At 51.1% G+C, this 13,713-nt stretch overlaps 2 protein-coding genes across 2 annotated transcripts; both read left to right on the plus strand.

Annotated features, from left to right (window-relative positions):
* Nucleotides 1-3,759: 3,759 nt before the first annotated feature.
* On the plus strand, nt 3,760-4,682 carry MIND_01276700 (DJ-1 protein; the record flags this gene model as incomplete). The annotated part of the gene is made up of 7 exons (XM_037369238.1): nt 3,760-3,809; nt 3,857-4,013; nt 4,066-4,201; nt 4,266-4,346; nt 4,397-4,448; nt 4,504-4,514; nt 4,576-4,682. The coding sequence occupies 7 exons, from the start codon at nt 3,760-3,762 to the stop codon at nt 4,680-4,682; spliced, it is 594 nt and encodes a 197-aa protein (XP_037214444.1).
* Nucleotides 4,683-7,954: 3,272 nt separating this feature from the next.
* On the plus strand, nt 7,955-9,761 carry MIND_01276800 (DJ-1 protein-PfpI domain-containing protein; the record flags this gene model as incomplete). Its single annotated transcript, XM_037369239.1, has 4 exons — nt 7,955-8,128; nt 8,181-8,882; nt 8,930-9,056; nt 9,115-9,761. Exons 1-4 carry the CDS (start codon nt 8,099-8,101, stop codon nt 9,759-9,761), a joined length of 1,506 nt encoding a protein of 501 aa, XP_037214445.1. The 5' UTR covers nt 7,955-8,098.
* Nucleotides 9,762-13,713: the final 3,952 nt, after the last annotated feature.

The raw sequence follows: 13,713 nt of genomic DNA on the forward strand, positions 1-13,713 counted from the left end.
GATGGACGCGCTGGAAACGCTGCGGCTGCCGCATGCAGATGACGACAATGACCTACTAGCAACTACACCAGACCCGTTATCCTTCCTCGTTAGCGTGCCTCGCCTGCGGAGACTCTCCATCTCGGGCAATCTGTTGTTCCTGGTACCGGTCTCCGTCCTGCAGAGTCTCAAGACACTCGTCTACACTGCCAACCGCCACACGATCGAGTTGGGCATTGCATTCATGCCCTTTGTGCCACACACAGTACACTTTAAGCTGGAGTACTACTGCGACCTGCGCTTCATGAAGTGGGACACAATACCCGAGATGCCGGTGGTCTCGGCACCCATCACATGTCTCACGTGCGCCGTCGGCAACTTTGGCGAGAAGCAAGCGCGCGGCATGTGGGGCAAGGTGTTTGCTGCTGTAACCCTGCCGAAGCTGACGGAATTCCGGCTTGTCTCGGCGCCTGCACAGGGCGGGATCACATACCGTGACATTGTCTGCACCAACACACACCGCCCGCTCGCCTTCCCGTGGCCGCATACCGAGATGATGGGGCTTGCAGAACGCTCGCGTTGGTGTGACACATTGACTATGCTCGACATTCGCGATGTGCATATTCGCACCGAGCAGCTGCTTGCTTTCGTCGTTGGGCTGGATAGCCTCGAGTCGCTTTACTTCGCCCGACCATCCCGTCGTGCCATTCCCTGCACATGCCGTGACGGACCTGCTTCTCTATGCACTCACCCTGCATCCGCAGCGTATGTGCGCCCCCCGCCTTCGCATCCTTGTGATGCATACCATGCTCCGCTTCAGCGACATTCTCCTTCTGCACCTCCTCGAGTCGCGCCCTGGCCTTGCATGTCATGTGCGCGCGCTGCCGGGCCACTGGCGTGCCCTGGGTACCCGGAGTTGGCGTGTCGGTGGCGCCATGATCGATCTCGTGCCGCTGTTCAATAGATTGCTCAACGCAGGCACCGTGCGCCTCTCATGGTCCGCGCAGGACCTGCGCCCCGCATGTCGGCCCGCTGAAGACATGGGAGAAGAAGCTGCCCCCTGCACATAGCAATTACCACGACTGGCATACCTTCCTGCGAGCGCCGGGGAACGACTCGGACTCGGAGTAGGATCATTGCACCTCCACATATGCAAGTAAGCAAATATCAAAAATAACAACTATAGTTTAGAATGGTTGAAACATTGCTAGCTATCCTGTTTAGCTATCTTGTTTAGCGATCTTGTTTCTCTCTCTTTCTCTTTTTGAGTAGTTCATATTGAGTTCATATGTTGATTTCTGTTCTTGATGAAAATCATGAAATTTTTCAATACAAGGACAGAGAAATTTTGTAAAAGCATGAGTGATATTATCCTAAACAGTGGAAATAGACATAGTACTGCCATGATTGAACATTGATGCTATGATTGCTTCCCTATTTGAAGTTCGAGGTTTTGAGAATATTGGAACATGAGTCTGATAGATATTTGTGACTAGGAGGTGGGAGGATATTCATGAATTTATGGTATACTGTATTACTATGGTAGCCTTGAAAATTAGCTCATGCTAGTGTCTTAAGTTAACATGAGTCTTGTAAGCTGATGCTCAGCTTACTGATGGGGAGCTTGCGAAAATCATTCGGCTTTCGGGTTTTCTCGGCAATGCCTCGAAAACCTCCCACACCTGACGTCGCATGGGAGATTTTTCTTAGGTTTTTTGTCGGCTGCTGAATTGGGGAGCAAGCTCCCCAATTACTCTCAAATAGATTTAGGTAAAAAAAAAACTTACTAAAATTATATAATAAGTAACAGGTTGAAAAATGATAAAAGCTTATTCTACCATTTTATCATTATATTAAAGATGGATATATATATATATATATATATATATGCTAACAATGATATTATTATATTGTGATATTGTTGATCATATCACTATAAGCTCATGATATCAGTATAGACCAGCACTACTAACCTGCCTCAGATCTCTACTGTACTATTTTCAATATTTTGATCAAGTGTTTACCAAGTGTTCACATTACATGTTATATTGGCAAAAAAAAAAAAAATTATCTTAGATTTAAAGAATATTTTTGGTCCTAAGTTTCCAAAAGTTGTAGACACTTAATCAAAATAGGACAGTGCTTAGTGTTCACTAACAGAAACACAAACAAAAACTTTCATTAGCAAGGACAACATTCATAATCAGTGATCACAAAAAAAAAATCACATTCCCTCTGAGTGTGCTAATTTCTTGAGCCCAAGTTTCCATAATTTGACTAATCACAGCCCGCCACACCCAAAGCCAGTGATAGGACTCAAGAATTCATTGTACCTTTGTGTACTGAGGGTGCGTGATTGCGTCCAGCTGGCAACAATTGTTTGGTTCTATGACATTATTCAAGTTAGCCATACCACTATCCGTTTCCTTGCTACCAAAACTGACCGAGCTTGCGGCGCCAATCATGCTGGCGAGGAAGATGTCATTCTCCCTGGCCAAATCCCCGACCCAGTGGCACAGGACACGGGTCATCTGCCCGCTGGCTTTGACAGCCTCGAAGAATGCCTTGCCCGCGAGGAGCGTGCTGAGGTGGCCGGTGATTGTCGTCTGCGTTGAAGGCAAGAACAGTTGGTCCGTCGAAATTAGGTCCGCGGGGTCGAATTGGGGCGTGATCGATGCGCCGCCAGGGGTAGGAATGACCATCGACTGGATTTGGAGTTACAGATGGTCATGATCATAGAGCGATACTCACGGCGATTGCAATATTGGCCGAGTCAAAGGCATCACTGCAGTTCTTGATGTGGTTAGCAATGTTCTGCGGCAGTCAGCAACGAACTCAGTCAATATTAGCAGCACACTGACCTGCAACTGCGGGATACCGTCGCCAACGCTGTATACTGCATCCTGTGCAAACAAGTTGGCCATGAACTGAAGCCAATTTTGGGTCCGATAGAAGGCAAAGATGTCGCGCTTCTCATATGTGTGAAGTTCGCTGGCAGTGATGGGGGCTATGTAGGGAAACGAGCATAGGAGGAGGAAGGGCAGCAAAGAAGCGAGGTTGAGCATGGGGGAAAGGGACTGTAGCCGCGTAGTCCTTATCCAATTGCTGAGCGCCTTTGAATGAAACCAGAGCTGACACCGGCGGTACCTTTTACGGTTTGAGCATACTAAAACGCCAAAATCTAGCGTGGTAGTACTAGTACGCAGCGTATGTGGCAGGGTTTCATGTGATGCAGGCATTGACAGGCGAGGATGACAGGCGAGGACAACGAGCGGTCGATTATTTTGGGATGCCAGTGTTAAAGTACCGTTGTGAGGCCATGGGGTTATACGTCCTTTCAGCATCGCGAGGAGGAGATACGCAGGCAGTAAGTCAGCTGAAGGAGTCGTCCGCCTGAGGTTTGTAGGGGTGCCAACCAAAACGGGCAAACGTGGAGGGACAAGCCAAACAAGAGGAGAAGAAGAAGAGAAACCAATATTCTTCGTAACTCTGCGGTTCTGTATCAATACTGTACTACTACTAGTATCTTTTCAGCAAGCAGCAAGCTTAATAAAAGAAGACAAGCCTGAGAAAATCTCACCGGACTTTTGCGTTCCTGCCTGAAAGCAGCGTTCCACCATCGTCGCAAGGGTGTATGAAAAGGGTCCGACCCTCGCTGTTGTCCAGACCGGTGCGTGGTCAATGAAGAAGAGGAGGCACGTTACCGCACGTGAATGTACACAAGCTGTCATCGCTTACTCCAAACCTCCATCGTCATCACTTTTCCGCCTCTCACCACCGATGCCCTCTGCAGCAATTCTCATAGCGGATGGAACGGAGGAGATGGAATTGTAGGTCTCCTTCACTTGCCAAATGCTACCGATAAGCTTTCACACAGCACAATCGCGTTCGACACACTCGTTCGCGCCGGCGTCGCCTGTCGCTCGCTCTTCGTGCCTGACCCTGCAAGCGTGACGGCAGATGCCCCAGTGCCGCTCTATGCGACGTGCTCGCGGGGACTGAGGGTCGTGTATGATGCCACGCTCGACATCGAGGTCCGCTGCCCCTCAGGTTTTTAAATCTACTTGACAAGAGCTGTGAATATAGGCACACACCGACTTCGACGCGCTTATCATTCCCGGCGGGGCCAAGGGTGCAGAAACGCTTTCGAAAACGCTTACGGTACAGCGGTTGGTACGGGAATATCTTGAGGAGGGGAAGCTCGTCGGAATGATTTGCGCCGGTGTGCTATATACCTCTTCCCTGTCCGTGCAGATTCGCTTACTTCACAAATCGTTTCGCGCCAGGAAGCCTGACCGCGCTCACTGCCCAACTCCCCCGTCAACCCCTTACGTCACATCCCAGCGTCAAGACCGCACTCGAGAACGGTGCGAGGCAATCCTTCACTTTGTTCACCGTGCTCATCGGTTTCCGGTAGACTTTGACTACTCCGAGGACCCCGTCGTTATTTCTGGAAAGCTGGTTACCTCGTACGCTCTCATCTTGCGAGATTGTTAATCACACGTTAACATGAAGTACACGCAGACGCGGCCCAGGTACTTTTCTCATTGCCTGCCAATCGTTCAATACAACAACAGCCGCGATCGCTATTGCCAGGCACAACTTTCCCCTTCGCCCTCACGCTCGTCTCAATCCTCTGTGGGGAGCAGACGCGAGCCGAGGTTCAAGCACCAATGGTGTTTCCAACCGGGACCCCGTTCTAGAAGCGTTTCCCTCCGCGAGAAGAGTCGTTTTTACGCATTACATTGGGAAGACTCTGTACTTGTCCCCTCAAGACCGTGACAGACCAATGTTATTGTATCTATGCATTAACGGAAAGCGAGGGTGTACCACTCAAACATCGGCAGCTGTCGAACCCTAAAATAAAGTGGCGCACTGGGGCTCCAATGCGGAGGGGACTGTTGCGAAGGTAATTCATCTCCGCCGAGAGGGACCGGCTCAGAGAAGGTAAAGCAAGTGGTGTCCTTGCCTCGACGTATCAACCTGTGATGACACAAGTAAGTAACCTTGGTGATCATACAGAATGTTAATGAGTACGTGCATGCAGATGAGATGAATCATACCCAGGCCATCGACTCGAAAAGTTTGCGCTTACAGTCATCCGATCAACCACTCGACCAAAATCACCAGGTAAAATCACAGTTGACGAGTGTAACCACTTGGGCGACGTATTGCAACTGCATATCTCAATCCGAGACCCGCTCTCTGCGCTTGTGCCACTGGCTGGCGGCTTGAACTTGAAAGCATCATCAAATGATACACGAAATCGCTAGCCTGAGTGATATCCTGGCAGTACTTAACAAACACCGCAAAAAAGTAAGTATAGCACGTTCCCATGCATACTCTTAATATCGCTGGTCGAGCTACCCAAGGTCTGGGTGCCTGTCCGCCGGCGGACAACGGGGGGACTCCCCTTTCGCTTCAGACTATCCCGCCCCTGATTTCACGCATCCTCTGTTTCTACGACAGTTTAGTCCCCTGTGTATATGACGAGGTAAGTAAGCTCTTCCATCCGGCAAATGATTCGGTGCTGACATCTGCCACTTTTAGACTGACTCGGAGCTAGTCTTGGGCGAAAGCAACTGTCCTAAAACGAGGGATGTTTTACAGTGCGGAAACTCCAATTTCCTCTCTGAGTCAGTCCTGTGCTTAACGGTATTGAAGGATTTTGGCAACGCAGAACCCTACTACTAGTAGTGCCCCGGTGGCAAGCGATCCGCCGATAGCTCGCAGCTCATCAATTTCGACCACGATTACTACTAGTACAGTCGTCGCAACCGTCGTGCAATCATCAGTGCAAACAACTAAGAGTGCGAACGCTATGCAAGCGGGGTTTTATCGGCCGGGCCTGACGTCATGGAGCAGGGCGACATCGACCGGTCCTTCAGCGACGATCCCGGTCCTTGTAGCAGATTCCTCGACCTTACGCGTAAGGGTCTTGTCGCGTTTCAAGGTATTGTAAGCCGTTAACTGTCTGTAGGCGCCCTCCGGAAGTCCAACGCTGCCTTCAGCACCTCTGAGTCGTACTTCTCCTTCCCTCGGCATAGCCCTCGGCATCGGCGTCCCGCTCCTGCTCGCTCCCATTGTGGTGCTTTTCTGGTGTCTCCGACGGTCGCGCCGTCGCGCAGACGAAGAAACCGGGAGCACTGAATCTGAGCTGGAACCCTTCCCGTTCACCCCGCCATCGACGGTGCCAGTGCGCCGGCCCAGCACTGGCAAACCGGTACACGTGCAATGCGCGGGCATGCGTTGTACATGTCTCCACAGGCCGTCCTCGCCGCTTCCGCCGTCGTATCGCGATTCCATCACAGACACTAGCAGTAGGTATTGATTTGGAATATGTGAATGAACTATGCGTCTGAGGTACCTAGGAGTAATAATCTAGTATATTTACTATACTACACAATTTACAGCTGGAGGCTGGTATATGTAACAGAGTTAGTTATTAACTTGACAAATGTATGCTGTGATTTGTGCTGTGTTTCATTTTTGTGCAGTAAGGGAGTTGCCAGCTTCTCATTTGGCACTAGGGCTTGGTTTATATAGGGGTGTTTGTAAACCGGTTTATAAACACCCCTGTTTTATATGTTTATAAACAGCCTGGCTGGAAACCCCCTGTTTTATGGTTTTATATTAGTAAGCACCCAGAAAGGAAAGAAGCTAGCAAACCAGACTTACTTTACACTAATATTGCTTCTATATACTGCTAGTAGGATTGATCATATCTTATAGGTCTATTATAATATATTGTTTCTTATCAAGTAGGATCTCAACCCACTTTCGGCTAATATTGCCATACTGATCATGATTAATCCTAGTAAGTATTGGGAGCTTGGGTGTGTGACTATACTATACTAACCATACAGATTAATTATTATCAAGGTTATCATGATTTTTAAGTGTTCTAAAGGATTCATGACAGGGGTTCTAAAATCTGCTGATAAGTAAATTATACATGTTATATATAACTAATTCATGTTATGCAAACTTACAAGTGATAGTTGATATAACCTTGCTGTTTCAACCCCTAATGTCTATGAATCTCAAAGTCATGAAGTTAAAACACTAAAATTTGTTGCAAAAAATTTCCTAAAAAGGCAATTTTGATCTCTCCGGTCATATCGGCTCAGTTGGTTTATAAAACCTAAAAACCGGTTTATAAACAGGGTTTCAGAGGCTATTTTTATCAAACCGTTTGATAACCTCCAAAATTTTTACAAACCAAGCCCTATTTGGCACAACCATGGACCATCCCGATTTTCCTCCCCTTCTCACCAAAGCTGTCTCTTATGATCCTTGGGCAGGCATACACCCAGTGTCACTCTCTTACTGCAACCAGCACGGCAAGATATATGTCGATTAAAAGCTCCCGCGACTGGTATGTAAGTACCCTGCGCAAGCTTCGTTTCGTTCCACTTACATAAATTGATGAGATGATGTCATCCTCTATTTCTAGAGGCCGGGTCTAGGCCATCACATTCACGGCGTCATTCAAATCTGTGTCATTCGCATCCGAGGGTCATGACTCTGCTGGCCAGCGAGGATAAGGACGAATTTTCCGCGTTTAGCGCGCACCGAATGTCCTTGTCCTTGTCCTCGCCCATGGCTTTGTCCTGCTCTTTCGACTTGGAGCTCAAGGAGCGGTACTTTTCCCATCGCTGCGATGGCGACCGCGTGCAGGGGTAGCAACGATACCCACGTCAGCCATCGAATAGGGGAGGGCGTTCGCATGGCTCAATGAAAGATCGGTGTCAAATTTCAGACTAGCACCACTTGCCGCTCGCTGGGCTGTTTGCTGGGCGGGCTGACGGTCCAGGACCAGGGGGCAAGATATGTAGACTGGTGAATAACGACGCGGGTCGTCTTCGAGATCCACGACACGGAACCGCGAGGCATTCCCACGGGTTGCCTACGGGTGACGCGTCACTCAAAGTAACGCGTTCCTTCCTTTCTTTCTTTGAGGCCCGTTCTTTCTTTGTACTTAACACGCGCTTCTTTCTTTCTTTCTCCCCCTACTTCCAGCCAGCCAGCCTGCTCCCCATTGTCCGCCCCTGCCACCACCATTTCACAAACAAAACAGAAAGGAAACGCGAAGAGAAGAGAAACGCAAACTGAAGAGATGAAGTACCGAGATCGGGCGTCCGTTTTGGTGCGCCAAGTGTGCTTGTCTCTTTGTGCCCTTGTTTACCCTTCCTTTGCAGAGTAACGACACACTGCGGGCAACGAGCCCCAGCAGCGCAGGCTTCGAACCGTGCTCCCCACCGCCTGGCTTCCGCGACTACGACGATGACGGCGGCGGACAGAGATGGTCTGACATCGTCCCGCCCGATGCAGGGCTGACTTTCGCGGTCACGAGCTCGCGGGACACCGACAGCGACGCGATGAGCTTCGATACAAGTCCAGATTTGCTCCTTTCCCCCTCCCCCCGTCCCCGTCGACAACGCCATGACGCGCCTTCTTCTGCCTATGACCGTTCACAAGTACTCACCGCCGGCACTTCCATGTTTGGGCTCGGTGCCGCCGCAACCACACCCGCCACGATGCAATTCTTCCGCGACAACTTCCCCTTCGAGGCCTCCGCTTTCTTCCCCGCTCCCAAAGACAGACCGACCGCGGGCAAAACGCAGACGTCGTCGACGATGGATGGGCTCGATGTCTACCTCCGCGGCTCTCTTCTTGGCCAAGCGCACGACACTACTCGATATGCATCGTGCTTTGCTGGCTTGGACGACGAGTTCGACCTGCAGACAATGTATGGCAAGGATCAAGGCCCGGTTCGCGCATGGATGCGCGGTGTAGAGGGAATCCACCAACGTTATAATGTCAAGAGTGACATTACAGACGAGGGCTTCTTTGAAAGCGAGATGTATCAGGGCATGGACGTAGACAACGTGGATAACTTGGTATGTCCTTTTTCTTGTCTCCCTAGCAGATTGCACATGCTATTCAGCCCTCGCGGTTCTCCCGCACGACCACCTCCACATCCAACTTTGTCACCGTCGAAAAGGACAAAGACTTTGAGACGTCCACGTCCACCTGGTCTGCGCTCGAGGCCCCAAATACCCCCGGCTACTCGCGTGCGTCACCTTCTGCTTTCCCATCTTATCTCCGTCCTCATTGAACTCTATTCCCCAGACCTCATGTTCTCCACACCCCCAGCAGACTCCAATTCACGCAGCAGGCTGCATAAACTCCGCGGGCCCGCATCCCCCGCAGATGTCCTCAAGCGGCCGCAGTACAACCACACCAGCGCCAGCCCCTCACCCGCTACCAACTCTAAGCCATTCCCCTTCCCCTCCCCGAATTCTTCCCCCGTCCAACGCGCCAAGACGCCAACACAGCGCCCCGCTTCTCCGTTAAGCCCCGCGACGCGTGCCCGTAAACTCTCGTCCCGCTCACTCCCGAGCCTGCCAAAGCTCCGCCTCTCGCTCAAGCGTCGTGTCCCCTCGGCCGATGGTGGGGCCGGCAGCCGCAGCGCCGGCGCGGAGCAGCCCGGGCCGGGGTGGGTCTGGATCGACGTCAAGGACAAGGACAAGGCGAAAGCGGCACATATGGGCGAGCTGAGCGAGGAGCCGGAGGAGATGTCAGCCGCTACCACGGCGTGGGATGCAGCGGTGGCGCGTGAAGAGGGGAAGAGGCTCCCGATTTGGCGCGAGCATGCGACTATGCTGCCGGGCAGCGTTGGCCGGCCGCGTTATCCGCTCCAGAGCCAGAATCAACCACAAAAGTATATGGGAAAACGGCCGCAGGCGATGCATGCGCATACGATGCCGTACCCATGAACGACTCTCCTGTTTTCTGATTCTTTTTTGCTTACTGTAGACTCACTTTCCTTTTTCTGCTCACGACCCCCGTACATATGCTTACGACCCACTCTCTTTACCTCCTTTTCTTGCTTGCTACTTGTCCCTGCTATCTCCGTACGATACTCTACGCTCTCTAAACATTTATCCCTCTCGTCCGCCTATACACGCACTCGCGCTGATAGATTCTCAAAGTTGCACCCAATTTGACCCAATGTACCGGTACATATTATGTATATTGCCCATTATTATTCCTTGATTATTCCCTTATACTCAGTAACCTGTCTTGATTACGATGGAAGGCTGTCAGAAATTCCTCTACTAATTTGGGTCTTTGGTCAATTCTACAGTTATCTTATTCATTCCCCTTGCAAGACTGACCATCTTGCATCCCAACCTGTGTGTCAGAACAAGCACTTCTGCTCTCCACCACACAGGATTACTAGTAAAAACATGGCTACTGGTGAAGGGCCTTCCTCATAAAACCTGGGGAAGGGCTCAAGGGTCACAAATGTCACACTTTTTAAAAAACCATTTTATACATATTTATGTGTGAGATTATAGGATTGATGATGAAATTAATGTGATTGAGATAAATTGATCAATTCAGGATACATCAATTTTAGCCTAATGAGGATGTATACCTTTTCCCTGGATCACAGGCCTACCTAGATGTTTATCCGGGTCTTCGGCCTGAAGAAATGGTGATTTGCCTTTCCATATCTGGTAATAGCTGTCACACTCATTGTAATATTCAGATTGAATGTCACATTTCTTGTCACAGTACCCTCTGGCATGAGCTCCCCCAGGTTTTATGAGGAAGGCCCTTCACCAGTAGCCATGATTTTTACTAGTAAAACTGGATGCATATCCTGAGTCCTAGTGGTGACATATCTCCTTGACCAGAGGAATAGGTTGCTGGGGCTCCCAGATACCATGCAATAAATAGTTGAACTTTTTTAGCAACAATTATGGCTGAGAGCTCATGTACAAGCTAAGCTGCTTAGGTAAGGGCTTATACTAGTCTCCAATGCTTATCCATAAATTGTACAAGTCAATTTTTTTTTTCTCAGGCCTATAGTACATTGACAGGAATGGTTACCTTGTGTCAGACTGCGGGTCGGGCCGTGCAAGGACCTCTCCTAAGAACGCGCGCCCGGAACAGAACAGACGGATAGTCGGGCCCGCAGGTACAGCGGGCGGGGTAGATTGAAACCGAAAGGGCCCGTGAACTCGGTCCCTTGCCGTGGTCGGTGGTCAAAGGTTCGAATTGGGTCGTGTCAAGCCCGATGAGTCGATAATGTCTCCTTGCACGGAGTAAGGTAGTTCTTCAGACGATCTAAGCGATAGGGTACAGGGTACACTATCGCGCCTTATATACGCGGGCCCGCAAAGGGGGTGATCAGACACCCTGGCCTCTCCTCCTCCTCCTCGCTCCCGTTCCTGGCCGCAGAGGGGATGATTGTACATCCCTTGCGGGCCAGGCGCTACTCCTAACCTCCTAGCACTCCTCCCCAGTCCCCTTGTGTTGAGTTGGGCTCGGCAACGGCTCGACGCGTCGTTCTCGGTCACGTGCTTCCCATGTGTGCGTTCCTCCTACTGGGGCGCATGTTCCCCGTCATCACGTGCTGCGTGCTACGGGGCCCGCGATGGCCCGACACCAGCGCCCGGAGCGGACGGGCCGGGTCTTATCCGTGACACCTTGGATGTGCTTATATATATGTAGCAATCAGTCATATGACCTGATATGTAATATAGAGATATTTTTGAGGTTGTTTCTTTAGAAAGCCAAATAGCAGCTGGACAAAAAAAAAAAAAAAGAATAGCTTCCTAAACGGGAAGGTATAACCTGATCCTTGGGACAGATATAGCAAATCTAAAACCTACAATCTGCTCAGGCTATTGAATGCCTTATTTTTTAGGTTTTAAAACTTTATTCTCTCATAGTGAGGCCTTTGATGTCACCACTCAATAAAATCAAATAGTGCCTACTATGATGTTGCCTACCTTAATAGCTAAGTAATAGGCCAGTGGACACTATGGATAAATGAGTTGAGTCAGGAATCATCAATGTCATCATTTGCCATCATGATGGCAGATATAACTTTAGGTTTAGGTTTCATGTGGGAATATATAAAGTTTTAGAATTAATTTTTTATTGTCCAAAAAAATTTTCAAAAAACAATGCTAGGGCAAAAAGGATTTTCATGACCAAAATATTTAATCCCTTTCAATGAGGTTTCAGGCCAAGAAAAACTTTATATATTCCCAGTAACTTTTTCCACCTAAACATTTTTAAATCACAACTGTGCACTAGCAACCTTCGGTGCAAACAGCCGCAGGTGAGACCTTGCTTCCCTTTGAATTTCCATTATCAAATTCTGTGTAAAGGCTGGGGCCCAGCTGAGGCTTGGCATGAGCTAGAGCTTCACTGGCACCAGACGTGAATATTAGCCAGAAGTGTCAGGGGAACCTCCCTTTCGGCCCCTCGGAGACGCCTCCGATTCCGGTCCGACTCCGGTTCCGTCTCCGGTCCGGCCCTCCATCTCGCCCGCACAATCACCCGATCCGTCAACGCCCTCCCGACGGTCGCCCTGGGACCTCGCCTGCGACGCCGCCCAAGCCTTCTGTGCCCCACAGCGGCAGCTACGGACAAGCAGTATATAGTCAGCTACCTAGCAGGCGGACCCTTAGAGTTTCTTCTCTTTGGATCCTCCCCTGCTAGGTCAGCTTCATTTGTATTCGCTTACCAATGTTCACGCTTTGGATCCTCCCCTGCTAGGACCTTGATCTCAGGCCTCCGGGGTTGCCCTTACAGCAGAAGAAACTCTCTACGGGATCAACCGGACAAGATTGCCAGGTTCGGGCGCTGACTCAGGCTCGGAGTACGAGTCCGTTCCGCCCTCGTCACCGCCCCTGCCACTTGTCCCCTCCTCCTCTACTCCTGTGGTCCCCGCACCCGTCATGCCGTCCGGAGTCACTCCTACCGCAGACGCCCGGCTGGACTCACTCGAGGCGAAAATTGATAGCCTAACTGAGGCCCTTGCTTTACTCACCAACCAGGCTTCCGCTGCCGCTGCCGCCGCTAATAATGCTGGCGGACCCCAAACACCATCGCCGGAGACGTCGATTCCGACTCCGACTCCGGTCCAGGGCGACTCCGAAGCCCCTTTTTGGCGACATCAACCTCGCCTCAAAATTGGTCTTGCGACCAAACCCCCCGTTCACCTTCAACGGCGACCGGAAAGCGGCCGCGCGTTCCTCTACGCGGTCCGCACCTACGCCCGCCTTGCCCCTGAGGCCTTCGTGGTCAACGGAGAGGCGAGTGAGGAAAAGGCCGTCCGCTATGCCATGTCGTTTATGGCAGAAGGACCCGCTCAGCAATGGGCGGAGCGCCACGGAAGCAAAGCCCCGTTTCCGTTTCCGTCCTGGGGCTCGTTCGTTTCCGAGTTTCGACTCTGGTTCGTCGAGGAGAACGAGCAAGATCACGCTCTCTCCAAGCTGGAGACTTCCGCCTATCACATGGGCACAAAGGATGTCTACCAGTACACCGGACGACTTCGAGGACCTGATGGACCTCGCCGGATTCAAGACGCGTTGGTCAAGGTGACCAAGTTCCGCCACGGACTTGACCCCCTGATCAACAACGGAATCACGTCCTCGAACGACCCCCCGGACCTCCGGGATTACCTTAGCTGGCGCACCCGGGCCTTCCGTCAATACGAGGCCCTGGTCCGGGCCAAGCTGATCAAGTCAGCCGCCCCCAAGACGCCTGGCGGTTTGATTCGGACTCCGTTTCCGGTCAACCGCATCCCGGCTCCGGCCCCTTTCCGCCCGGTGGCTCCGGTCGTGCCACCCGCGGCCCCGCGCCCCGCTCCGGCGCCTCCAGCTCCCGTCCCTATGGAGTTGGATCGCACCAGGGCTCGGGGTG

Source organism: Mycena indigotica (genome assembly GCF_014461135.1).
Source record: "Mycena indigotica strain 171206Taipei chromosome Unknown Mind.scaff0013, whole genome shotgun sequence".
In the NCBI taxonomy this organism is placed as follows: Eukaryota; Fungi; Basidiomycota; class Agaricomycetes; order Agaricales; family Mycenaceae; genus Mycena; species Mycena indigotica.